Source organism: Pseudopipra pipra, chromosome 4 (genome assembly GCF_036250125.1).
Source record: "Pseudopipra pipra isolate bDixPip1 chromosome 4, bDixPip1.hap1, whole genome shotgun sequence".
Classification (NCBI taxonomy): domain Eukaryota; kingdom Metazoa; phylum Chordata; class Aves; order Passeriformes; family Pipridae; genus Pseudopipra; species Pseudopipra pipra.
Genome location: NC_087552.1, coordinates 73,403,760 through 73,429,516, shown reverse-complemented (window position 1 = coordinate 73,429,516; position 25,757 = coordinate 73,403,760). Strand labels below are relative to the sequence as shown.

Here is a 25,757-nt window from a genome sequence, read left to right as displayed (position 1 = left end):
CGAATAAAATATATTTTTAGTTTGGTTTTTTTTTTTTTTTATTGAGATGGCAAGTTAGAACCTGAATTCCAACTCAACCACTGGGTTTCAGCAGAACAAAAAAATCCCTGTGCTGAGTGCTCTCAAGTAAGAGTCATGTCCCTTCCAACTCCGCACCAACAGAGACCTTATTATCCTTTGGGGGAGGAAGTCAGATTTTTTCCACTTAGTTACATTCCCAGGTAGTTCTTAAATAAGATTTCCCTTCCCTCTGTGTTTAAAGGGACACTTCAGCACAAGTTAATGCGTGGCCACAGTGCCATGGTTGTGTACTGAACCCTAAAATAGAGCGATGACCATTGGGCCGCCGGCCAGCACGATTTTATTTCAAGGACAGGACAAATGAGAAGATGCCAAAATTAACAGCACTTCTTCCTACCTTAAATATCATAAGTCAATCGTCCACCTGCATGTCATCAGGAGCCCATAAAGGTTCTTCCAGTGGTGCCCCCTGAAAACAAACAGACGAACAAACAAAGCTTTTCAAACCAAAGAGTTAAAAATTCAGCATCATCTTGGAAAAAGAAGCATTTTTACTGTTGCCAGAAGGGTGATTCTGCTTCATTTTACCAAATGCAAAATGCAGCTTTGCATGAAAAAATGAAAATAACTTTTAAATACAGAAAGCAAAATCGTGAGTTTCCAGGGTTGAAAGTGCTTTTGGGCAGAGGTGGCAGGAGGGAATTCCAGGGCAGCAGCAGTTATGGATGAGGAGACTGATGTTCCCAGATCGTCCTGATATGTGCACTGCTGCTTGGGATAAGGAATGTAAAGTTTTTGAGGGTCCACAGCTAGAGAAAATAGGTCATTTCTATCATAGTGAAGGCACCACAATCACCTTAGGCTCCCATGAGGGTGTATTTCCCCGGACACAAGAAGTTTGGGCATTTGGAAAAGCAGTTCTGTGTCTGTTTATTTATTCCCACCCCAAGGGAAGGGGACAGAAAGCTGCCTGGTGGTATCCAGGATTTCTGATGGCCAACTACCCATGAGACAGTCACCAGTGACTTCTTGAAGCCCAAAGCTCCCTGGATACAGACTTTGGCTGTAGGATCAAGTGTGATCTTAAAGGGAAGAGGCTGAAGCTTGTCCCTGCAGCTCAGGGGACCTGCAGGGATGTTTGGGATGTTCTCAGACCTGCACAAAACACCTCCCTCTCCACCAGCTCCCCTGGTTCCACCAGTGCAGGAGCACTGCAGGGGTTCACGGTTCACTCACAACGTCCAGACTGTTTCTGGTTGTTCCCCACTTTTACATCACCAGCCAAGTCATTCCCACTCCCTGTGCCTCTGTTCCCTGCCCCAAAACATTTTTTACCCACACCAGCTTTGAGGCAGCAGCAGGCTCCTCACAGGAATCTGCAGAGCCAACCCCCAGCTAATCCCATCTTCTGGGCTGCTGCTGTAAAGCACAAAATTAGAGACCTGAGGCACTTCTGGATTTCGAGTTGAATATATTTCACCAAATTAATATTTTTTTCCTATCGACATCTCTTCTGCCCAGCCTTGGGCAGGATGTGACCCAGCCATCTGCTCCTGCGGTGCCAGGAGCTGTGGGGCTCAGACATAATCCCTGGGTGATCTCCTTGTTGTTTTTCATCCTGCTCAAGTGTTGACTTGAGCACTTGTTCAATTAGACAAGCCTCAGCACTTCAATCAGATGGGCTCACAGGGCTGATTTTCTACCTCCATGGAGAAGAAGGAATCTGATTTAGCCGAGTGTAACAGAACCAGGGGCTTCAAAGCAACGAGACCTGGAGATCATGTCTGCTCTGAAGTCTGCCAGAATCACTGCTTAACCCCAGCAGACCACCAGCAACTCCCATTGTAAGAGAAGCTGAGAGAGAGCGCGGATTAAAAGACATTGGATCTGGCAGGGAGGAGGAGAGCTGGGTTACTTTCCCGATATTTCTGTTTTAAGGGAACTGGAGAACAGCTGAGGCATCTGCTTTCTCTTGTCTCTGGCAAACGACCCCCAGATGTGCCGAACTCGCTGGTCTCCCTGTGCCACCTGCATTTTCTTCCTTAAGATCCAGCATTTCCCAACACCTCCCAGGAATGCTGCTGTCCTGGGGCAGAAGGTTCTGAGGGCTGTCTGTCCTCTCCTCCCTGTGCCATGAAGGAGAGGCCTCTCCATCCCTTGGTTAGCTCCATGCACTTGAACAAAGGGGTAAATTCTAAGGCACCAAATCAGGAAGTTGGTATAAATAACTGTGCTGATAATACTTTCATGGTCAATTTATTCCTTCATTCACAAACCTGACGGATTCCGAATGCAGCCTTGGATGGTGCCAAGCCAGGAGAAGCTGGAAGAGTTTGCATTCACCTCCAGCTTCAAGAAGTTGTGATGGAAGGAAGGACTCCCCCTTCACAGAATCCTGGAATCCCAGAATGGTTTGGGTTGGAAGGGACCTTAAAGACCATCTCATTCCAACCCCTTGCCATGGGCAGGGACACCTTCCACTAGCCCAGGTTGATCCAAGCCCTGTCCAACCTGGCCTTGGACACTTCCAGGGATTCAGGGGCAGCCACAGCTTCTCTGCCCAACCTGTGCCAGGGCCTCACTACCCTCACAGCCAAGGATTTCTTCTTCCCAATATCCCATCTATCCCTGCCCTCTGGCAGTGGGAAGCCATTCCCTCTTGTCCTGTCCCTCCATCCCTTGTCCCAAGTCCCTCTCCAGCTCTCTTGGAGTCCCTCTGCACACTGGAAGGGGCTGGAAGGCCTCCCCAAAGCCTCCTCTTCTCCAGCTTCCCTGCTGTTACCAGCATCATCTGAGAGTTCAAAGGGAATCAGCAATGAAGCCGAGCTTTTTCCAGAGCTTGGAGCAAGACACAAGCGGAGCACGCTCACGGCTCCTCGCAAGACAAGGACAACATCCCGCCGAAAGAAAAACTGTACACTGGGAGACAACAAAACCCAGCAAATGCAAAGGCAGAATGAAAACAAAGAGAGCTCATAAATGTCAGCGGCACACGTCTGAACGGGGTGCAGAGCAGGCTGTGTGTTCAGATGGCTGTACAAACAGATCAGCAGCAGGAGAGGAGGGGGACTGGTGATGCGTGACTCGGGTGACTCACAGCCCTCACTGCCTGTGACAGGTGAGGAGCGCGGCACAGGCGGCCACTCGGGGATGTCGGAGCAGAAACATCTCCCGTCGAACATCCCTACAAGAGTACCTTACATCCACATCTGTTCTCAGAAATTAGTCATGAGAGGAAACACCAAAGAGCAGACGCAGCCCAGAGCTGAGGGGAAGGCGGCGTGTCCCACACTGGGCTCCTTCAGCCCCGGCCCCACACAAACCTTTCCCCTCATCTGCCTCGCCCCAACCCCACTGTGCCCCAGTGTGCCAGATAATCTTCCCAAAACACGGCATCCTGAGGATCTGGTGCAGTCCCTGACTGCGGCAATCCATCCCTGCAACCCACCTGCCTCAGGAATACTGTAATAATTTGTTATTAATTCTTCGTTGTGTATCTTGGGATGAAAGTGATTCAACCTGGTGAGCACACACGCTGCCACAGCACACCAAAGGTAAGGAAGGCATGCTGGACACAGGAAGGAGCTTCCATTCCCTAAAGACAAAACTCAGTTTTCCAAGCCCAGCATCATTGGGAAACCCAACACCCAGGTACTTCTAGACAATACTGTTACAGAAACTTGCTTCAGAAAGAGCTTCAGCTATGAAAGAGACCACTGGACTCAGTGCCAAGTATCTTCCAGTACAGTTTGAATCACAGAACCCACAGAATATGCTGAGTTGGAAGGGACCCATCAGGGTCATCCAGTCCAACTCCTGGCCCTGCACAGGACTCCCCAGGAATCACATCATGTGCCTCAGAGAGTTGTCCAAACAATTCTTGGACTCAGGTAGTCTTGGTGCTGTGACCAGGTAGTCCTGGTTTTGGCTGGTATAGAGTTAATTTTCTTCCCAGTAGCTGGTACAGTGTTTTGGATTTAGGATGAAAACAATGTTAATGGATGTGGCACTTGGGGACATAAGTTAGTGGAGGCCTTGGCAGCGCTGGGGGAATGGCTGGACTTGATGATCCCAGAGGGCTTTTCCAACTTAAAGCAATTCTGTGATTCTTATGATGCTGGATCAACCTTATTGTGTTTAAGGCCAGGTTGGATGGGGCTTGGAGCAACCTGGTCTAGTGGAAGGTGTTCCTGCCCACTTCAGGGGGTTTGAACTTTATGATCTTTAAGGTCCCTTCCAACCCAAACCATTCCGTGATTCTCTGATTCTCTGGAACAATTTTACAGTGCAACACCATTTCTTTTGTAAAAACAAGGACACAGCCTAAGAGGTCTCTCTTGGAAGAAACCCCGCTGAGACAGTGCTTTGAGAATTCAGACGACGGCAGCAGTTTTGTTAATCGGGAACATTAACGGTATAAAACCTTACACACAAAAAATGTTCAACATCAGCGGCTGGCAAAGGTGGCCCACAGTTCCAGAACTCCTCCATCCCTTACTAAAATAATTAAAATAAAAGTAACGCAGGTATTAGTTGGCTAGACAGCCCCAAATCCCACCGCCTGTTAATCCACCTGAAAGCCAAGTGTATCAAGGCAAATTAAAGCTGCCTTTAATCCATGCAAATCTCAGCCCAGGAATCCTTTATTCTCTTACCTCCTGCCACGAGTTTAGTCCTGCCCTGCACCCCTTGGAGCTGCCAGAGCAAAACAACACAAAGCTCTGTATTTTAGTAACAGGGAGAAGAAATTTCGGACCTTTCACACATTTTTGAGTGGACACAGCTTTGTGTTTCCTTGGTTGGGTGAGACCAAGCCCTGTTCCACCTGTGCTTGGCTTAATCACATGTATCGACACACATAAATTAGGGCAATTTGTGCATAAATTAGGCAGCATCATTATGCTAATTGGGATGGTATGATTGTGCTGAGTGTGTTTGCAATCTGCCACAATCCTCTGGGACAGTACTGAGAGGGAGATGCTGCCTGTGGAAAGGCTGGAGCTCTGTTGGGATCCTGCTGTGGCAGGTACGGCCCCACAGGAACCCAAAATAAGCCTAAATAACTAAAAAGAAGGGCCAAAGAGACCTGGTGTGATCTGCTTCCTCTGAAATGCTGGTTTCTGTTCTAAGGCATGATGCCACCTTCCAAAATAAACTATTTCCTAAATATTACATCCCTGATGCATGAAACAGGTCGATGGGTACAGAGAGAGGCTGCTAGAAAAATAAACCCCCTAAGGTGTATGTGAAACAAATAAAGAGCAGGAGACTCAAATCCCTGCACTTATCAAATCCCTCAAATCCCCGACTTATGTGAAGAAACAATCACTTCACAAAACCCAGAGCCACTGCACTGTACCCCTTCCAATCCCATTTAAACTACAGCAGAGGTTGGGATGCTCGCTGGGATCAGGGATGTATCAGAGAGGATCCCTAATGATCCCTGTCCTAAAAGAAAAAAACCACCCTAAATCTTTCCCATTGAATGAGCAAGGATAACGCAGGAACAAATTAACTGCTAAGTGACAGCTTCTCCTTTTGGAATCACAGAATCTCCTGAGCTGGAAGGGACCCACAAGGATCATCGAGTCCAACTCTGGCCCTGCACGGGACAGCCCCAAGAATCACATCAGAGACTCAGTTAAACAGCCATACATGGGTAGGTCCATGTGTGATAGCTCCAATCTCCCACCTGGAGTAGGAAATTATCAAGGGTTTTTATCAAGACCTTACAAAAACATTGATTTTTTTAGCTATTCCAGAGTTATCATGCAGTCTGAGCTCCCAGTGCCTCCAGGGCTGCAGTTGATGTCCCTGTGGAGAGGATGGTTGTGCTGCTCCTGCTGATGTTCAGCTGCAACTCCAGGGGCTGGGGCTGCACCACATCTCCTTCCTCCTTATGGGCACCAGGGGATGCTCCCAAAGTCATTCAATTTTCCTTCCCAAACTGGTCACTAATTTACTCGCCAAATGGGACCATTATGATGAAAAATCCCCCCTGCGGGACTTGAGCTCTCTCCCTTCAGAGGGAATTCAAGCTCGGTTTATTCTCCAGGATCCAGCCAGGAGTTTTTCCTCCGACAGACGTGCTGGCACTTTGCCTGGCTAAAAAACACACAGCAGAAGAGCAGCAAGCACTAAACTACTACCACAAGTGTTAAAAAAAAAATCAACTTTGAGTAAACCATCTGGTAACACTCACTGAGCCACAGGTGAGAGCAAACACAATACGCTCTGCACAGCACCAAAAAAATCATCAATTTTCAGAGAATAAGGGTGCAAAATACCGAACTAGCCCAGGAACAGATGCCCAGGTGAAGGGTTTTTAATGCCTTTGACATCAGCATTCCTGCACTTCTGCATTTCTTTGCTGCTTTGACCTTATAAATCTCAAGAGGCGGATTTTACAGCAGCACCCAGAGCTGCCTGGCTGCAGTGTAAGGCAACCTGGCACAGGCTGCCAAGAGAAGCTGTGGCTGCTCCATCCCTGGAAGTGTGCAAGGCCAGGTTGGATGAGGCTTGGAGCATCCTGGGACAGTGGTGTCCCTGCCTGTGGCAGGGGGGTTGAAACTAGATGAGCTTCAACGAAGGTTAAAGGATGAAAATACTGAAAGTGCAGGGTCACACAGGAATTGGGGGAGTAAACTGAGCTGCTCCAGCTGCAGGACCATTATTGAGGCATGAAGGAAAAAAACCCACAGACAGCTTCCTTCTGTTCTTCTGCAGCTCCCCTTGAGCATGAGTGCCTGGGTGGGGGCCTTCCCCCCCATCTTTAAGCAGAACCCCTCTAAGCAGTTTAGCAGTGAAAGCACACTCATTTCTCTCTCCCTAAGAAGGAATATGGGTTCTGGCACGGGCCAGCATCAGCGCCTTAACACCCAGTAATACCCAGGCCCTTCCGAACACCCAATATCTTATCACAGCAACAGCTTTAAAACCTCTTCTCTTGCACCATTTGGTGATAATTAGTTTAAGCCTGTCACCAGCAGATCAGTTTTGGATTGCAACTAAGCCAAAGGGATATGAAAAGGTTTTGTCCAAAGACTCTCCACACACCAAATCAGCTCAAAAAAAGGAAAACACAAAACACGAGCTGGCTGCACCAGCCAGTTCCAACAGTTTCTGCCGCTCTGAAGGGAGCACAGCAAGATTTAATAAACAAGCTCAATAACGTTATTCTTCCCTGTTTTATTTCCCCTTAAAGCATCAGCCCCATTTGGTTTTTTGTTTCCATCACAAGCAGCTCCTTTAATCGTCTCTGACAGGAGCACAACGCGGGGCCACCCCGGCCCCTGCCAGCTCCCAGTTCATGGCACACGGAGCTGCTCTGCCTCGCTACAGCAATTCCTGTAATTCAAGTCTGGCAAACAATTCCTGGGCTGAAAATGGGACAGCATCCAATCGTTATCTCCTTGCTTGCAAAAAAAAAAAAAAAAAAAAAAAAGATTAAAAAAAAAAAAAACCAAACCCGGTGTATTTACTGTACCTGCCTGTTTGCTGTGCTGGCAGCACCACCACGCAGGTGTGACAGCAACAAACACCGGCAGCCTCTCGCAGCTTTGCCTGTTGATGTCTCTCCTTTCATCCCAGCAAACAGCATGTCAGAGCTAAAGGAGCAACTGAGAGCAAGGAAAGCATCCGGCTGCTTCCCTGACAGCTGAACAAGCCGGCAGCTTTCAGGAGGAAAAAGCTTTCCTACGCTTTCCAACCACGGCGGCTCGTTTTACAGCTGGGCTCGATGATCTCAAAGGTCTTTTCCAACCTAAATGATTTGATAATTCTAATAGGCAGTCACCTTAAGTTTTGGTCCTTCCACACAGCCTCGCCGGTGTTTCCAACCTCACTCATCTGTACCAATCCACAGATTTCCACCCCCCAAAATAACGTATTAAAGGCCAAAAAAACCCATCGGTTTTCCTGCAGCCGCATTAATTGAGGACCAATCCCCGGCCCAGCACAGGAACCCGGCGCACAAACGGAGGTGAAAGGCTTTTGTTGGAATGGTTTCGCTCCCCATGACACACCTGATAAGAGCCCGGAGCGACGACACACCCCGAGATAAACCAGCCGGGTTCAAACCTTCGGAGCCCAATTCCGCATCCCCGGCGAGGGGTGGGAAACAAACACCTAAAGAAAACACGCTGTGCGTAACCAGACCATTTCCCTTGGCAGAGCTCTCTGCTTCCCTCTCCTCGCCCTGTCTGCCTGCGCACGTAGGAACCATTCCCTGGCATTTTCCGAGCTGCTGTCTGGCTCTGCTCCTGCGGATGGGAGGCAGGGCTGGTGCCCGATCCCGGAGCAGCTGTGTGTCCAGGAGCACCTCACGATCTTCTCCTGGCGCTTGTAAAATTTAGGTCTTGCTGTTTCTTAAACTGGAACGTGCAAAGAGACAGGGCAAAGCTGTTTGAAAAGAGGCATCCTTCATAAATGTAAGGGATGTGTTAGGAATAAAAGAAATCCAGGGACGCAGAGGTGGCTACTGACCCCAAGAGCAATGTTCAGGGAAGCCAGTGGATGTACAGCTGTATGCAAGAGGTGTTCATTAGGGATGATTTGATAGTCAAATACTGGCATATAGAAACACAGAATGGTTTGGGTTGGAAGGGACCTTAAGGATCATCCAGTTCCACTCCTTGCCATGGGCAGGAACACCTTCCACTAGCCCAGGTTGCTCCAAGTCCTGTCCAACCTGGCCTTGGACACTTCCAGGATCCCAGGGCAGTCACAGCTTCTCTGGGCAACCTGTGCCAGGGCCTCCCCACCCTCACAGCCAACAATTCCTTCCCAATATCCCATCTAACCCTGCCCTCTGGCAGCGAGAAGCCATTCCCCCTTTTCCTTGTCCAAAGTCCCTCTCCAGCTCTCCTGGACCCCCTTTAGGCATTGGAAGGTTCTGGAAGGTCTCCCCAGAGCCTTCACTTCTCCAGGTGAACCCCCCCAGCTCTCCCAGCCTGTCTCCATAGGAGACTGTGGGCCATATGGATAAAAGGAGATAGACCATCAAGCTGTGACCCTACCTGAACACACCTTGGGAGGGCACGTCGGTCTTCCCGAGCTCCCACCAGGGAATCTGGAGCTGCCCAACGCATTGTACACAGGGCAACGTGCAACCCAGTCACTGAGGTCTCATTTCTAAGCAAAACACTTGCAACCTTTCTATTCCTCTTCCTCTTTTGACTTCCTTAATGAATAAACAAACTTATGAAGGGAAGAAAAAAACCCACTCGCACGACCAGTCGTCCCCTGCACAGCCCAGGTTTGCTGGGAGCAGCTTGGGAGAGGAAAGGGATGCCAGGCTTTTAGCAATGCAGTGGGGACACGAGCTGCCACAGGGCAGGTGGTGGGGCAGAACTTCACACAGTCCTATTTCTGCTGGTGGCTCAGGGCTGGTTTAGTTTTTGGGAAGGTGTGTTAATCCAGCCCACTCCATGAACAGGGCTGGCAGGACATGTGGCTGGTTTATATCCATCTCTGGAAGTGTCCAAGGCCAGGTTGGATGGGGCTTGGAGCAACCTGGGATAGTGGAAGGTGTCCCTGCCCATGGCAGGGGGTCAGAACAAGATGATCTTTCAGGTCCCTTCCGACCCAAACCAATCTAGAATTCCATTAAATGTGCTTCCTCAGAGGTTTTGGGAAAGAAATCCCACACCCCATCACGCTGTTGGCTTTGCCATATCTCAAATTCAAGAATTTCCATGTCTGATCTACCCCTAACCCACACTCCATCCACAGTGCCACTCCCTGCTCTGCACACTGGTGCAAACCGCCGTGATGGAAACCTCCCTGCTCCTGCCGGGAGAGGCTTCAGTTTAGTTGGGTTTTCCTGCCCATCATTTCACCAAATCCCAGCCCACAGACTGCCAAGCCCCAAGGCAGAGATTCATCCACCTGAAGGCAAACAGGATCTGGTTTTAAGGCAGACCCACATGACACAGTGTGTGTGATGGAGTCAAGTGGTGGTTTCTGCTGGGATTTCTGTGCATGCAGGAGTTGGGACAGGGACAGGGACAGGGACATGGAGTGACCCTTCAGGAAGCAAGCCCAGGAACAAGCTCCAGCCAGTTATAGCATTGGACAGTGGCAGGATGTTCTTCATTCCTCTCACAGATGGATTTCTGAGCTCTGGATATAAATACATGGTTGTAGTTGGGATTGTGGGATCAGAACCACAGCAAGGTCCTGCTGCTCAAAAAGCAACGTCTCCTTTCAGCCTGTCACTAGCACTTAGACTCCTCAGTACCCTTTTTGCTGGCCCCTTTCTGAGGCCCAGGCTCTGCACCTCAAGGTCTGTTATCGGTGCTGATCAGGACACCTCACACACCTCTGTGCCACCTCAACCCCATCCTGCTCCAGCTGAACATCAAACAAACCTTCAGAAGGTGATGATAGCACAGAATAAGGCTTTTAACAAAAGCAAAAGCAGAACATGGTGGGGGGGAGGAGGAGGAAATTAAACCAGAGCAGCAGAGACCAAAGGAAAATGGGTTTCACTTCTGGCATTGGCACTGCATCACTTCAATGCGTTCATGGCAGAGTTTCACCTCCAGGCTTGACTATCAGGCTCTAAATTCACTGTCAAAGTAAAGTCTGCAAGTAAATCCACTCAATTTTATAGAAACATAGAATTATTTAGGTTGGAAAAGGCCTCTAAGACTATTGAATCTGACCCTTAACCCAGCACTGCCAAGGCCACCACTGACCCCTGTCCCCAAGTGCCACATCCACACAGCTTTTAAATCCCTCCAGGGATGGGGACTCCACCACTGCCCTGGGCAGCTGTGCCAGGGTTGGACAAACCTTTCCAGGAAGAAATTTTCCCTAATATTGAACCTAAACCTCCCCTGGAACAACTCGAGGCCATTTCCTCTTATCCTGTCCTGGGAGCAGAGCCCGAACCCCCCCGGCTCCCCCCTCCTGTCAGGGAGTTGCAGAGCCAGAAGGTCCCCCCTGAGCCTCCTTTTCTCCAGGCTGAGCCCCCCCAGCTCCCTTGGCCTCTCCTCATCAGACTTGTGCTCCAGACACAAGTTCTTAAATAGAGTAAGAAATAACCAGCAGTTCCTTTGCTTATATTTATTTATAAATGGCTTAACACAACACCCCTCCCACACAACAGGGGTTGTCCTGCAGGAATTCCAAAAGGGGAAGGGACTGACCCTTTGGATGCTGTGCAGAACCAGGCTGTGCTCTGTTGTGGATTGCTCAGCACTTTGCATCAAACAATAATGTTGGCCCTATTGTAGCTTTTAGGCTGGATTAAATTCAGAGTTTTGACAACCCCCTGTCACCCAAACACCAGTGAAGCCCGTGGGGACTCAGCAGACCCAAGGATCAGGAGAACTGTGGCACAAACCCTTACGTGCCTCAGGTCTGAAAGCATTAAGGGTGTTATTACAATACAAAGGGGCCACGGAGCAGATTTCTGGTCCATTCCACTCAAAATTCCCTCAAAGAGAGAAAGATCCAGGACTTGATTTGATTCCTGACGGAGTTTTTGATGCCTCTGTTGGAGGGATCCAGTGGACAGCGGGACTGAACCTGCGGGACTCACCACACCGGTAGCAGGATCCTTCCAACTCTGCGTGAGGAGTCCTGTCATGGGAATTCTGTAACCTTTGGACATACTGGAGATGGAAAGTGGAGCCAAAAGTCATGGATGAGACCTCTTCATGGATGGAAAAATCTTTGACAGAGCTGTGGTGCCAGATGTTCTGTGCAGCTGTGGAGCTTTGCTTTAATCCATCACGGTGATCTCCCGTGGTCTTCACACAAACGAAGAGGACTCGGTTCCCTTCAGGGGTTTCTGTTTTGTTTCACTAGTAAAGACCCTGCTCCAGCAGCAAAGTAAATTGTTTGTTTCTCTGGAAGTCCTCTCCATGCCTCTGTATTCTTTGTTTAAAATACAAAACACTGCTTTAAGTGGTTTAGGTTTCTTTTACTTAAACCTGCACATTTTCAGTTCAAATTCACTCAAGTCCTTCCCCCAAGTGAAAGTGAGTGTCCAACCAGAACTGCCCCCCGACACAGATGTCCTGTTCCTACCTCAGCTACCAGGATTCGTTTGATGTGATTAATTACCTAAGCTTTAAAAAAATAAATTAGCAGTGAAGGTGCCAAGTACTCAGAACTCCAACAACATAAAACTGTAAAATCATAGAATCACAGAATGGTTTGGGTTGGAAGAGACCTTAAAGACCACCCAGTTCCATCCCCTGCCATGGGCAGGGACACCTTCCACTAACCCAGGTTGTTCCAAAGCCCCATCCAGTCTGGCCTTGGACACTTCCAGGGATCCAGGGGCAGCCACAGCTTCTCTTGGCAACCTGTGCCAGGGCCTCACCACCCTCACAGTAAATCCTATCTTAATCAACCCAATTTCAGTTTAAAATATTTCCCCTTGTCCTGTCCCTCCATGCCCTCATCCCAAGTCCCTCTCCAGCTCTCCTGGACCTCCTTTAGGCACTGGAAGGGACTCTCAGGTCTCCCTTGAAGCCTTCACTTCTCCAGGTGAACCCCCCCCAGCTCTCCCAGCCTTGTCTCCATAACAGAGGTGCTCCAGCCCTGTGATCAACTTAGTGACCTGCTCTGGACTTGTTCCAATAGGTCAGTGATCTTCCAGGCTCAGCAGCAAGAGGCTCTGGAGCAAGAGCCTGGCTTTTCCTCTAAGCCCGAGAGTAGCCAAGGCACAGTCTCACCACCACATCTAACAGAGACCCTTGAGCACTGAAAATTATCCCGGCTGTTGCAGGGTCCAGGACGGTGTCAGAAGATCCTGTCAGAAGATCCTGGGTCCAGTCTACCAGGAGCAGCAGCTGGAATATGTCAGGCTACAGCAAAACATCTAAATCTAACTTTTGAGACACACAGCTGCTCCTCCGAAAATCCTGGATGCTTCACAAGCCTGAGGAAAAACAAAGAAATCCATCTGCCACCTCTTAGGGAAGGCACACGCTCCAGGTAAGACAATCTCCTGGGAAAAGGGAGATTAATTTTCTTTTTCTATTCCCACTATTGCCCTGCAGCACCGAACAAACCCAAATGGTTTTACCCTAATTTATGCCTGGTTTCCTTAAGTATCCCAAACCTTCCCTGTTCAAAGGAAGGTTTTGCTGCAGAAACTTTTACAGATGGTGAAACAATAAGCTGCAAGCACATGGGGTTGGACTCTGCATCCACGTAAATCAACAGCAAAGCTTCCAGTATTTCCAGGGGACAGGTTTTGCCACAGCTCCAGCTGGGACTAAGAGCACTCACATTCCCTCAATACCACAACAAACCAAATTTGAGACAATCCCTTCTCTGTCTCTGACACCTGAAGCTCTTATTTTCCCTCTAATAAAGGAGGTAATGATTTTCAGGGAGTTTTTCCCTGCTCTGAACAGCTGTTTCTCCAATGCTGTCGATATTCACAATAAATTGGATTTTCTCTCTCTAGATGCTGTTTATTCTGGTTGAATTTAGTTAGGAAAGTGCCATAAACCAAGGACAAGAAAACAGAATTTAAGTGCCAAGATGTTATGGATATCTAAGAGTCGAGCTCAAAGATGCAGAGGAACTTCTGGGCTGAATAAAGGTAAAAACTGTGCTCAGAGGGGGATCCCCACTTCCAGGTAGGATGGGGAAGCTCTAAGAAGGCAGGTGGGGAGGAGAGAACCTTTTTGAGCTGTGCAGAAATGTCCTGGATTATCCCAAATGACACACCTGAAGCCATAAAACCTTCCCAGGGGAGTAAGTAGGTGATGGACACACACATTCAGAGCTGTTTTCCATTAAAACAGGGAGAGTGATGGTGGCTTGGAAACCCTGCATGTTCCTAAGGAGTTAAAAGGTAGTTATGGAGCCTGGCACATTTTAACTTTCTGGCAGAGCCTATTTAAATTGCAGGGAAAGCTGAGCTTGTCCAACTGGATAGTCAGACTACAGGTTCCCTCAAATAGGGCTTTGATTCTCCAACACAGCACCCAAAATCCTCTTTGGTTTTTATAAAACACATGTGGAATCACGCTCCCCATTGCACAACGGGGCTTGAGGGAGAATTCCAAGTGTGTAGGTATAAACTGGAGGTCACTGCTCTGGAAGGGCTGAGGATTTCTCTGGCAACAGAGAAGAGGACAAGCTGGTCCTGGTGGCAAAGCTGCCTTGAGAGCTACTGACAGTGGCAGCACCTGCTGAGGTGAAAGCATGAGGGGTTTGCTCAAGCGCAGCAAACAAAAATAGAAAAAAAGACAAAAAATATGAGCAAATATCTGAGAGAAACACTAAGATCAAGTAGTTTTTGTGGTCCAAACGACCCAACCCAGGATTCACTTACTGGGTACTTTGCTCTGCTCTCCCAGGCAGCACTTTTGGGCTGGGAGGGCAGCCTTAGCTGAGGAGTCAACTCGGAGATGGGGAGTTGTCCATGTGGTTTGTGTCCACCAAGCCCATTACCAGGAGGTCAGTTCACTTCAAGGCTTCTTCCAAATGCCTGATTTTCATACAGGTGTCCTCAGTTCACTGACCCTTCTCTGAAATGCACTGCTGCCCAAAAGCCAACCCTTATTATTTCTGTATCCTTGCATTTCCCAAGCTGCTCTAACACTTCCAATATTCACCACTGCTTCCACACTTTTTCTTTTCTCAAGCCCACTGCTCTGCCAACCTTATCTTAAAATATGCTGTCAGGGTGAAATAAAACCTTTGCCTGTGACAGGTAGGTCAGAAACAGAGGGGAGATCTCCCTGCAGCAAAGGGATTATAGAATCATGGAATGGTTTGGGTTGGAAGGGACCTTAAAGACCACTCTGTTCCAACTCTGCCATGGGCAGGGACATCTTCAACTAGACCAGGCTGCTCAAATCCCTGTCCAGCCTGGCCTTGAACACTTCCAGGCATGGGGCAGCCACAGCTTCTTTGGGAAACCTGTGCTAGGACCTCACCACCCTCACAGCGAAGAATTTCCTTCTAATATCTAACCTAAATCTCTCCTCTTTTAGTTTAAAACCATCCTCCCTTGTCCTATCACTATCTGCCTGTTTAAAAAGTCACTCCTCCTCTTTTTTATAAGCCCCTTTAGGTACTGAAATGCCACATCCTCTCTGCAGACACCACATACAGGAGCTCCCAGTTATTTTGCAGGGGACGACACAACATCATGTCCCTTCTCCACTGAGCAAGGCCACAGTTTAAAACTGGTGCTATTAGACTTAGTCTAGAAAGCGTGAACAGGACCCAGGAGCTCCCAAATTCAGATTATTTTCATAAGGAAAATAACCTGAGCTCTGCAGTAGATCAGAGAATCGTGATCCTGAGTTGGAAGGGACCCACAAAGATCATTGAGTCCAACTCCTCTGACAGCCACAAATGACTGTGCAACACTGACTGCACATGGGCAGCTCTGCACACCCACAAACCAGGCTGTGCAGTCACCACTCCAGGGCTGACACAGAGAGATTTTGGAGCTTTATCCCACAGCTTTGCTCTGAAAGAACCGTTGATTGACAGGAGCCAGTTCAATGGACTCGCAGGAAGGCCAGGGCAGGAATGGGCTGAGAACAAGGCTGGTGCTTCCCTCCCAACAGCAGAAAGCAGTACACACAGACCAGGGTGCACAAAAGCTTTTGTTTTACATCTCAAAATCAACCCACCATTGCTGTTCCAGGACTGACAACTGCCTATGCAAGCAGTGGTGCTAAAACCCAAACCGCATCTTGGCCAAAAAACTGACTTGGTGGGGCTTGACTCCTGAAAAGAGACTTTTTATAAAGAAACACAGGTAAAAACATTTCATCTCAAAGCAAATCCCAGAAGGAAAAGCCTCCCCTGGACGCTGTTGGAGGTTAAAACCCAGTATATGACATTTAGGGATGCTGGATGGGTGTGGGCTGGGATGAGCTCAGCCGTGCAGCACCGGCTTGGGGCACGTCCTCATCCCCCTTTTATACAATCACAGAATGGTTTAGATTGGAAGGGATCTTAAAGATCATCCGGTTCCAACCCCCTGCCATGGGCAGGGACTCTCTTTTGGAGAGGAACAGCCTCCCTGAGCCAGGTTGTGCAGTTTCCAGTAGCAACTGTGCCTAATCCAGCCCGGAGACAAAACTGCCGGCGCTCATTCATACCCACGGCACGTGCCGGGCAGACTCTGGGCATGGCCACAACTACTGCATGGGGGATTTTATTTTCTCAGTTTAAGCTTAGTTTTAAAACATTTTTTTTTTAAAAAAAGCATATTTAAATTGGTTTTTACAAATACACCATTTTAAGAGATGAGGTTGGGGTCGGCTTCAGTCGAAAGGATGCACAAAAGCTTTTCCCTCTGCACGTTCACTGTACAAAACACATTGGTTTCAGTGCTTTATTTTCACAGTGTTGGAGAAATTAGCAAGAAAGAAGCTGCTTTAGTGATGAGATTCTTGATTTTTTTTTTAAAGAATTATGAGAAAGAACAGAAAACTTACATTGAAAAGGGTTAAGTCAGCAGTTGCTCTGCCCTGTATTCAGGTCACAGAATCAAAAAGCCGTCTAATTGACAAAATAGTGCTGGGATCACATCACCTATTAGGTACTGACAGCAAGGAATGTAAAGACTGAAGAAAAATAAAAAAATACGTGTTTTCTAGAGAAGTTTCAGAAGGACCAAGTCATCAGAGATGTGGGTTAATGACCTAGGATGAAATATCATCAAACTGCTAATCCATATTTTTGGTGATTTCTTCAACAAATTTCTATTTTAATTTGAGGTATGTGGTGGGTACACAAATACAGAGATGTTTGCCCCTTTTTCTCTCTGGGTTCACTCAGCCACCAGAGCCAGGGGAGAAAGGGAGCTTAGCAGCTTTCCAGCATGTCCAAGGAGGTCAGGGAGAAGGGAGAGCCTGGCTTTCAAAGGACCACAGGGCAGGAGGACATGAGACATGGGGCAGAAGATGAAATGAGATGTTCGAAGTGGAGGGAGAAGCTTTTCCACGGTGGGGTCAGTCAAGCTGGTTGCCCTGAGTGGTTGGGCAACTTCCATCCCTGGAGGTTTTCAAGACTTAGCTGGATAAAGCCCTGAGCACAGTCAGAAGCATTAAGGTTGGAAAATCCCTCTAAGATCATGGAGTCCAACCATTCCCCAGCACTGCCAAGGCTACCACTGACCCATGTCCCCAAGTGCCACATCCACATGGCTTTCAAATCCCTCAGGGATAGGGACTCCAACACTGCTTGACAACCCTTTCCCTGAAGAGATTTTTCCCAATATCCAACCTGACCCTCCCCTGGCACAGCTGGAGGCCGCTCCCTCTCCTCCTGTCCCTTGTTCCCTGGGAGCAGAGCCCGACCCCACCCCTGCCTCTCCCCTCCTGTCAGGGAGTTGCAGAGTCAGAAGGTCCCCCCTGAGCCTCCTTTTCTCCAGGCTGAGCCCCCCCAGCTCCCTCAGCTGATCCTCAGATCTATCCAGCCTCACAGCTGATCCTGCCTGGAGCAGGAGGTTGCACTGGAGACCCTCCTGAGGCCCCTCACTGCTCTGGGAGCTTGGCTTCCCAGGTATCCCATCAGCAGCTCAAGCTCGGGCCACAAAGTCACCCTGTCACACCACAAAAACCTGGATCACGGAATTATTTTATTCTGTACAAACCCAGAATTATTTTACTCTGTATAAATGTATATTCTCTTTGTAGAGAGAACTGAGGTCCCAACACCTCGTTTGAGAGACGACCCCGTGCCGCAATGTTAAAAAACTTCTAGATAACAACCTCAAGTCCCACTTTTCCACGTCACCCATCCTGAAATCCCAACACTGCTCCTGCAAGCAGCCCTTCGCCTCCCCGGCCAGCCCAGGGAGATGTTATTCTTGCATTAAAAAAAAAAAAAAAAAGAGAGAGAAGCCCCCCCCCCCCCCCTTGATTATTTATGCCGCTCTTTGAACAACACCAGCTATTGTCAGGGAGTGTTTTACAGCTCTGAATGTCACATTGAGAGTCTGGTCATGCCAGGAGGAAAGGCTGCCGCTGCCACAGCCCGGCATAAATCCCTTTATTCAAGGAGCCCAGCGCCGGGTAAAACCTAAAAGGAAGCCGGTGGGTGTGACGGCTACATTTTGTACAATGATATGAAAAGGTGCAGGCAAGGCTGTTTGTTCGGGGGGGGGTGTTTTTGAGGTATAAGGTAGAAAAACTACAAGGAGCCAGGTGAGGCCGAGGGACCGCGAGCTTTGGCTGGATGCTGCTGCTGCGGAGGAATTGCACGGAGAAGCGTGGGGGTGAGCGGAGCTGGAGAGCTTCCCAGCAGGACCCAGGGAGCTTTTGCTGTCGAGAAAACCAGGCTGGCTGCACAAGAAACCCGTTTCCTGCCCGATTGTGACTGTGTGAAGGGAAACTGGGCTCTGGAGGCAAACAAAGCACAGCCACCCGAAGCTTGGGAGCGCCCAAACCCATCGAGCCACTACAAGCCTAAAAGACAAAAAGAAGTGTTAAAAAAAACCCCAACAGGCCCTTTTCCACGGTGTGTTACGTTACAAAGCAGAACTGGACGGGTTGCAATCTTCCTCTGCCGCACCCCAAATGCCAGGTTTCAGGTTACTTCACCCGAGGTACCTGCAGGAATTCGCTCGGAAGCGCGTTATTTCTCCCGGCTCTGGTGACACCGAGCCCTCAGAGCCAACCCTTAAACTGCAGCTCTTCCCAAAGTCCCACAAAGACATCAAGTGTCATTTCCTTCCCCCTCCCACACCCCCATGAGGAAGTTATAACCCAAGTTGAAATAATAAATATGGCCCAGCGAAAAGGGAAGGTGGGGAGCAATAGGAAAGGCAGCGTTCCCGTGTTACTCCAGCCTACAGGATCCATCCTTCCAGCCTCCCACTCAGGAAACGGCTTTTCATCGCTGGGTATCAAAACTCCTCCCAGTTTTGGCATCTCCACCTCTTCTCCCTGCAGAACAAGTTTAAGCACTGAGGGTTTAGGGGTTTTTTTTTTAACTAATTCGTGGATATTTTCCCTGTATCCAGCTCACGGTTTTTCCAGCTGCTGTTGCACATCCCACGGATCTGTTTACTATCAGCAACCATCCGAGCACGAATCCTGGATTTATCTCTTCGTCTTCCTGATAACTCCTCCATGGCTGTGCCCTCAAAGCCCAGAAATCCAGTTTGTCACCCTTCACAAGGAACCTCCAGGCATTTTGGAGAGCTCTATCATTCATCTCCCTCGTGATCTCAATTCACCAGGAAAATAGCTGGTAAAACCTATCAGCAGCTTTCCTGATACAAGTGCAGAGGCTCTACTACTACTTCTGCCCACATCATTTTCTCTAACATCCAAAAAAAAAAAAAAAAAGAGGCAAAGGCAAACTATGGGTTTTTTAAAACACGACCCTATGGTGCTCAGCACTCCTGCTCCCCTTATCTTTGAGGTCCCCGTGAATTTTCCCAGCGATGGCACCATGCTGCTGCAAAGATCTCTTGATTCGTGCAAAACCTGATCCCTTTTTCACCCTTTTATGAGCAAAGGGTTTCTCTTTTCCCTTGGATGTAGCCTGGTGATGAACTGCCACAAGAGCCCTGCGCTGCAGCCCTTTGCTAAACGCTGCCCCAAAGCCTTTAGATTCCGGAGGATGAGAAGGACAGTGGGAGTACAGACTCCTATAACAAAGAGAGCTGCAGGCAGGCATCACCTTCAGACCTTCCTTTTTATAACATAACTGCCTTTTATCCTCAATTTTAAACAGCAGGAGCAGGGAGAAGGACTTTGCTGAGGTCACCAGCGAGGCTGGTGGCACAGTGCCATGATCTGCTGCGCAATATCCATCAGGTACCACTGCTTCCTGAGCCATGGGATGGAGACATGAAGGAAGTGGCTTTCAACACCAGAAGGGAGCTCCCTGTGGCAGGCAGGGAGCATGTGGAGTGCGCCCAGGGAAGGGCAGGGAGGTTCCAAAGGACCTGCACTCTGCAGATTTCATGTACCACCTATTGCATCTGTGCAGCTCCTTTGATGCAGTTGGGTTATCCCTTATTTGGCAGCCATTTGGGGGAAGGCAGCCTGGGCTGAGCTAAATAAATCCAGTCAGATCCAATGCCAGGAATTGTAGGGTCATGCCAAGACATTGAAACATTGACATTTTCTGGGGTCTCCAGCAAAAGAAAGACATGGAACTCTTAGAGCAGTTCTAGAGGAGGCCCCGGAGATGCTGCCAGGGCTGGAGCCCCTCTGCTCTGGAGCCAGGCTGGGAGAGCTGGGGGGGTTCCCCTGGAGAAGAGAAGGCTCCAGGGAGAGCTGAGAGCCCCTGGCAGGGCCTAAAGGGGCTCCAGGAGAGCTGGAGAGGGATTGGGGACAAGGGATGGAGGAACAGGACAAAGGGAATGGCTTCCCACTGCCAGAGGGCAGGGTTAGATAGGATATTGGGAAGGAATTGTTGGCTGTGAGGATGATGAGGCCCTGGCACAGGTTGGGCAGAGAAGCTGTGGCTGCCCCTGGATCACTGAAAGTGTCCAAGGCTAGGTTGGACAGGGCTTGGAGCAACCTGGGCTAGTGGAAGATGTCCCTGCCCATGGCAGGGGTTTGGAACAGGATGATATTTAAGTTCCCTTCCCAATCAAACCATTCTATGATCCTGTAACCAGAGCCACCTCATCTCCAGGACAAATGGAAACAGAAGCAGCTGTAGCTGCAGCCCCAAGACCACCCAGACTTCCTGTGCTGATAATCCTATAACTCAAAGCCCTTGGACAGATTTGACCCTGCTCACAAGTTGTCCTCCCCTACACGAAAGGTGGCCAGAGGCAGCAATATCACTGAGTGAGGAGCTCCAGCTTCCTTCCAGACACTCAGGCTGGAGAAATAAAAAGGATCTAAAGCAGATGATAGAGTTGTTAAAAGATGATCCTTTGGTCTTAGTGGTTTGGTATTTTTAAGCCACATGGGATTCAACCTTCCCCAAACAACTCCGGTGACACAGAAATCACAAGAAGGCTGTGCCTCTTTGGGGCACAGAGAAATACTTCTCCTAATCAAAATATTATTATTGAGCTGATATAATTTTGATCAAGAGATAACCTCATTTTCTCCCACTCAATCCTTCCCCATTGCCACCAGGGTTCATGCTGGCAATATGTTATTTTGGTGCAGGCAGAAAGTAATGATAGGAAAGCAATTACTGGGCTGCATTTTTTAAATTTAGTAAAATATTAATGAGCTAATCTAATTTTTTTTCATGTCTGGCTGCTACATGCACTGAGCCTACAACTCCACCACATTGTGGATGAGATGCCTTCTCGCCACAGACTGAAATCCAGGGAGCAGACCTTCCCAAAATCAGCACCACTTGAACAGCACAGCTGGTAACTGTGAGAATCATGGAATGGTTTGGGTTGGAAGGGACCTTAAAGACCACCTTGTTCCAACCCCCTGCCATGGGCAGGGACACCTTCCACTAGACCAGGTTGCTCCAAACCCCTCCAACCTGGCCTTGGACACTTCCAGGGATGGGGCAGCCACAGCTTCTCTGGGAAACCTCTCTTTCTGCTTTTGCAAGAGATCGGTGGATTCAAAATCAACATGAAAGCCCACCTGCTTTTTTCCCCCCCAAAGTATTTTATCACTAATCCCTGGATCTGGACCACAAGTTTCTCCCCACTCTAAAAATAAAAATCTATCAGATTCAGTTAAGCAAAACCAAAGAAACTATTTGCACACACAGGAAAATTTCAGTGTAAACTTTTCAAAGTTGTGTTAAATGACAACAAACAGGTTTGTTGCTCACTTGAGGTGTGCATATGGTGACCATCATCATCAAACCATGAGGTGCCCATCATGGGGGCAATTTTTTGAAGGAGAAACTGAAGTTTAACTCCCGTAGGTGTTCGAATTTCAGATATGAGTTTCTGGGGTAAAAAAAGAAAAGGGTTAAATTTTCAATATTGGGTGTACAAAACTGACTTGTGTGAACACTGCACTATCCAGTCTCCATGAAGGGCTAAAACCTTAATTCTTTTCCTTAGAATCACAGAATCATTAAGATTGGAAAAGCCCTCTGAGATCATCCAGTCGAACCCTTCTCCCAGCACTGCCAAGGCCACCACTAACCCACGTCCCCAGGTGCCACATCTACATGGCTTTTAAATCCCTCCAGGCATGGGGACTCCACCACTGCCCTGGGCAGCTGTGCCAGGGATGGACAACCCTTTGAGTAAAGAAATTTTTCCTAATATCCAATCTGTCCCCTTCCTTGGGCTGCTGCCTGTCATGTGTCCCCTTGAAAAGCTATTTCAACCCAGCTCTCTCCACAAGCCTCATAAAAGGATTTCACTGCAACAAATGCCAAGGCAAAGAGCAAGAATGACTTAAAAATCCAAATAAAGCCCTTTTTTTTTTTTCTTTTACTATGTAATTGCAAATAACAAACATATCTGTGGTTTACAGAGGAGGCAATAAATTAAAGCTACAGTCGCAAATCAGACCAAAAAAAGATACTTAAGTCATTCAATCCACCACCCCGGGATGGCTGTGGCCCCATGGGGTGCTGCTTGGTTTTGTGAAAGACTTGGGAGCCCTGAATGGAGGAAGTACGACACGAAGAGCTCTCTCAGAAGTGTTTTTTTTTTAAATTCTTATAAAATTAAACCAGCCCTCTGGTACTTCCTGAGCACAGCCTTGTCGGCCTGGCTGGAGAAAAGTAAATGGGCTTCAGTAAACAAGCTTTTTATTTGTGAGCTGAGCACATCATAAATAAAAAGGGAAGTTTGATCCACGGCAAAATGGTTGCCTGTGTTTCTTCTGTAACTACCCCACGATGGCTGCGACACTGCAGTTTCTAGAAAAAGAAACTGGCACTTTTCAGGATCACAGGATGGTTTAGATTGGAAGGGACCTTCAAGACCATCCAGTCCCACCCCCTGCCATGGGCAGGGACACCTTCCACTAGCCCAGGTTGCTCCAAGCCCTGTCCAGCCTGGCCTTGGACACTTCCAGGGATCCAGGGACAGCCACAGCTTCTCTGGGGAACTTTTTAAATTCCTGCAAAAATATGCATTTTGAGCCATTACGAAGCTGAGGACCCCAAAATATTAACTTCCTCACTGATAAAGGCTACAGCAAAATGGTCTAAGGGAGCCACCAGCTGCAGCAGGACCTGAGCCTGGAGACAGCAGTGTTTGTCCTCACCTTCTCCTGCTCTCACCAGACAATGAAGAATTTTTTAAAAAAGCCAATCTCCTATATTTTTTCATTTTTCATTGAGCACTAACCCTGAACCAACGCTCAGAACACAGGAGGTGCCTATTTCCATAACTTTGGTGAGCAAAAGTATTTTAGGAATGATCACTAAACAAAACAAGTGGAGGGGGTTTGGGTGCTGTGGTGGTTTGGGTTTTTAATTTTTGCTAATTTTTTTATATTTTGAGGAAAAGAGGAAATTGCCTCAAGTTGTGCCAGGGGAGGTTTAGGTTGGATATGAGGGAAAATTTCTTCATGGAAAGGGCTGTCCAGCCCTGGCACAGTTGCCCAGGGTAGTACTGGAGTCCCCATCCCTGGAGGGATTTAAAAGCCATGTGGATGTGGCACTTGGGGACGTGGGTTAGTGGAGGCCTTGGCAGTGCTGGGGGAATGGTTGGATTCAATGATCCAACCTAAACAATTCTATGACTCTATGAAGAAAAAAAGCCCTGTAACCACAAACCCAGGAACTCTGCACTAGTTTCCACTGCATTTCCAGAATACATGTCCAAAAAGAGCAGTGTTGGGTGAATTGAAGACATTATGCCAGAGGTGAGTTTGAACAAGAACACAGTGAGCAGTTTCTCTCCCCCAGCTGAAGCTCAGCTGGGCTTAAGTCTGTACAGACAGGTCTGGCTTCAGGGGAAGTCCATCCATTGGGATTCTCAGGGATTTCCAACGTGGTGTGAGCAGGAGAAAAACCCCAAACTAGAGCTTTCAGTGGGTAAATGTAGTGGGTGATCTGTGCTACAGCTGGAGCCATCTCCCCACACCACAGATGTGACAGCACCGCAATAGCATGAATAATTTTCCCTGCTCACTCCTTACCCAGCGACAGCATTCAGAGTCTAAATTAAGAACACGAAAAACCATTAACAAGACCATTAACCTCGGCCCCACCCTCAGTGCACCACATAAAAAGCCGACGTAACAATCCCCAAGATAACATTGTGTGTCAGAAATATCACACACAGGAATACAGCAGTCGCAGCCTTCGTTTCCTGACCCGGGAAAGCTGCTATAATTGTAGCTCATTGTGCTCGTGGGGGATTTCGGTTTGGAAGTCGGTTGCCAACAGCCCTTGTTTGCTGGAATTTCCAATCAGGGGCTCTCAAAACTCCCTGGGTTCCCAAATCAGCGCCGCGTCAAGGCGCCTCTCCAAGTTCTGCACCGCGTGGTTCATCAGGAATTCAGCTTTCTCAGTGGAAATAAGTCCAGATCAGGGATATTACAATCCCAGGGATATAAAAGCTGGACGTGGAGAGGACATGCGATTTGAACAGAATGTCTGTTTGGGATTTTTGATGCCCATTTCACACCTGAGGAGGGCATCCAAACCAAAACCATCTTTGCCCTTTGGAGGCCCTCCAGCTGAGTCGAGAGGAGAGTTTTCAGGAGATCATCCCATTTTAAAGAATTTCTTCAAGGAAAGGGTTGTTAACCATTGGAAGGGGCTGCCCAGGGAGGTGGTGGAGTCTCCATCCCTGGGGGTGTTCAAGGAACAACTGGACGTGGCACTGAGTGCTCTGGTACAGGTGACAAGGTGGTGATGGGTCAAAGGTTGGACTCAAGGATTTTGGAGGTCTTTTCCAACCTTCATGATTCTGTGATTTTTCATTAATTCAGCTATTACATCACACATAATTCAGAGGTTTGTCATCTCCAACCTGGCCAGGCCTCTGGGGTGTCCAGACTGGTGTGAAACCACCCAAATTCACAGAAACCACTACACCCTCTCACAGAGGCGTTCAGTCCATGGCATTCTCCCCTCCTGGTGGAAGCCATCCTTGCAAGCACAATTCTCCCAAGTATTCTTCCACCCCTTTCTAGAGGATTTAAACTGCCCAGTTCACAGATTTGGGGAGGTAAGGATTCCCTAAGGATGTGGTACCTGACAAAACCACCCCTTTCTAGAGGATTTAAACTGCCCAGTTCACAGATTTGGGGAGGTAAGGATTCCCTAAGGATGTGGTACCTGACAAACCTGCTGGGTTTTTGACACCCTGTCTTTGTAAAGAGGTTTCATCTCAACGAGGCCTTTTCCAGCCAGTATTTCCAGGTAACACCAATACCAGCTTTTAGCTCTAAATGCTTTTCTACCAAGCCCAGAGAAGGTTAAAAGCAACACTTTCACTCATTTTGGTATTTCCCGATTAAAATGAACAGGTGACAGTGACCCAAATTGACAGTGCCAGAGAAGGGGTTCTCCTAAAATGAAAACACCGATGTTTCTGATGCCCTCAGGCGATGCTGTAAGCTGTGGGCATCCTAATTTTATCCTTGTGGTGACCTGCCATCTTAGGTCTCTTCTCAGTTTCATCTTCACTTTCTCCCCATGAGAAACAACCATTTCCACATCAATCCCTCCTCCTTCCTTAAGGTTTTTTTTATCAGTTTTTCTAGAGGATTTCATTTTCAGGGCTGTTTCCCTGAAAGCTGGGTTTTTCCCCCTGCTGCTGCGACGCTGGTTGTTTGCCAAGGACCCCACAAGGCCCATCCCGAGAGGAAAATCAGCCTCCCAGGAATTTTTTCCAAGGGTGAAGCTCAACGCCCGGCCAGGCGCTG

At 48.3% G+C, this 25,757-nt stretch overlaps 1 protein-coding gene and 1 long non-coding RNA gene across 4 annotated transcripts in view; one reads left to right on the top strand and one right to left on the bottom strand.

Annotated features, from left to right (window-relative positions):
- The window catches only part of LOC135413636 (uncharacterized), an 81,128-nt gene that overhangs the window by 10,188 nt on the left and 45,183 nt on the right, over window positions 1–25,757 (top strand). The gene's annotated exons all lie outside the window — the stretch shown is intronic.
- The window catches only part of PTPRA (protein tyrosine phosphatase receptor type A), a 117,328-nt gene that overhangs the window by 57,693 nt on the left and 33,878 nt on the right, over window positions 1–25,757 (bottom strand). Inside the window, exon 3 of one of the 3 annotated variants that reach the window (XM_064653556.1) lies at window positions 419–490. The exons of the other annotated variants lie outside the window; for them this stretch is intronic. Within the exon in view, the coding sequence (XP_064509626.1) occupies window positions 419–430 (12 nt within the window). The 5' untranslated portion in view covers window positions 431–490. The remainder of the gene's footprint in view (window positions 1–418; window positions 491–25,757) is intronic. 3 annotated transcript variants of the gene reach the window in all.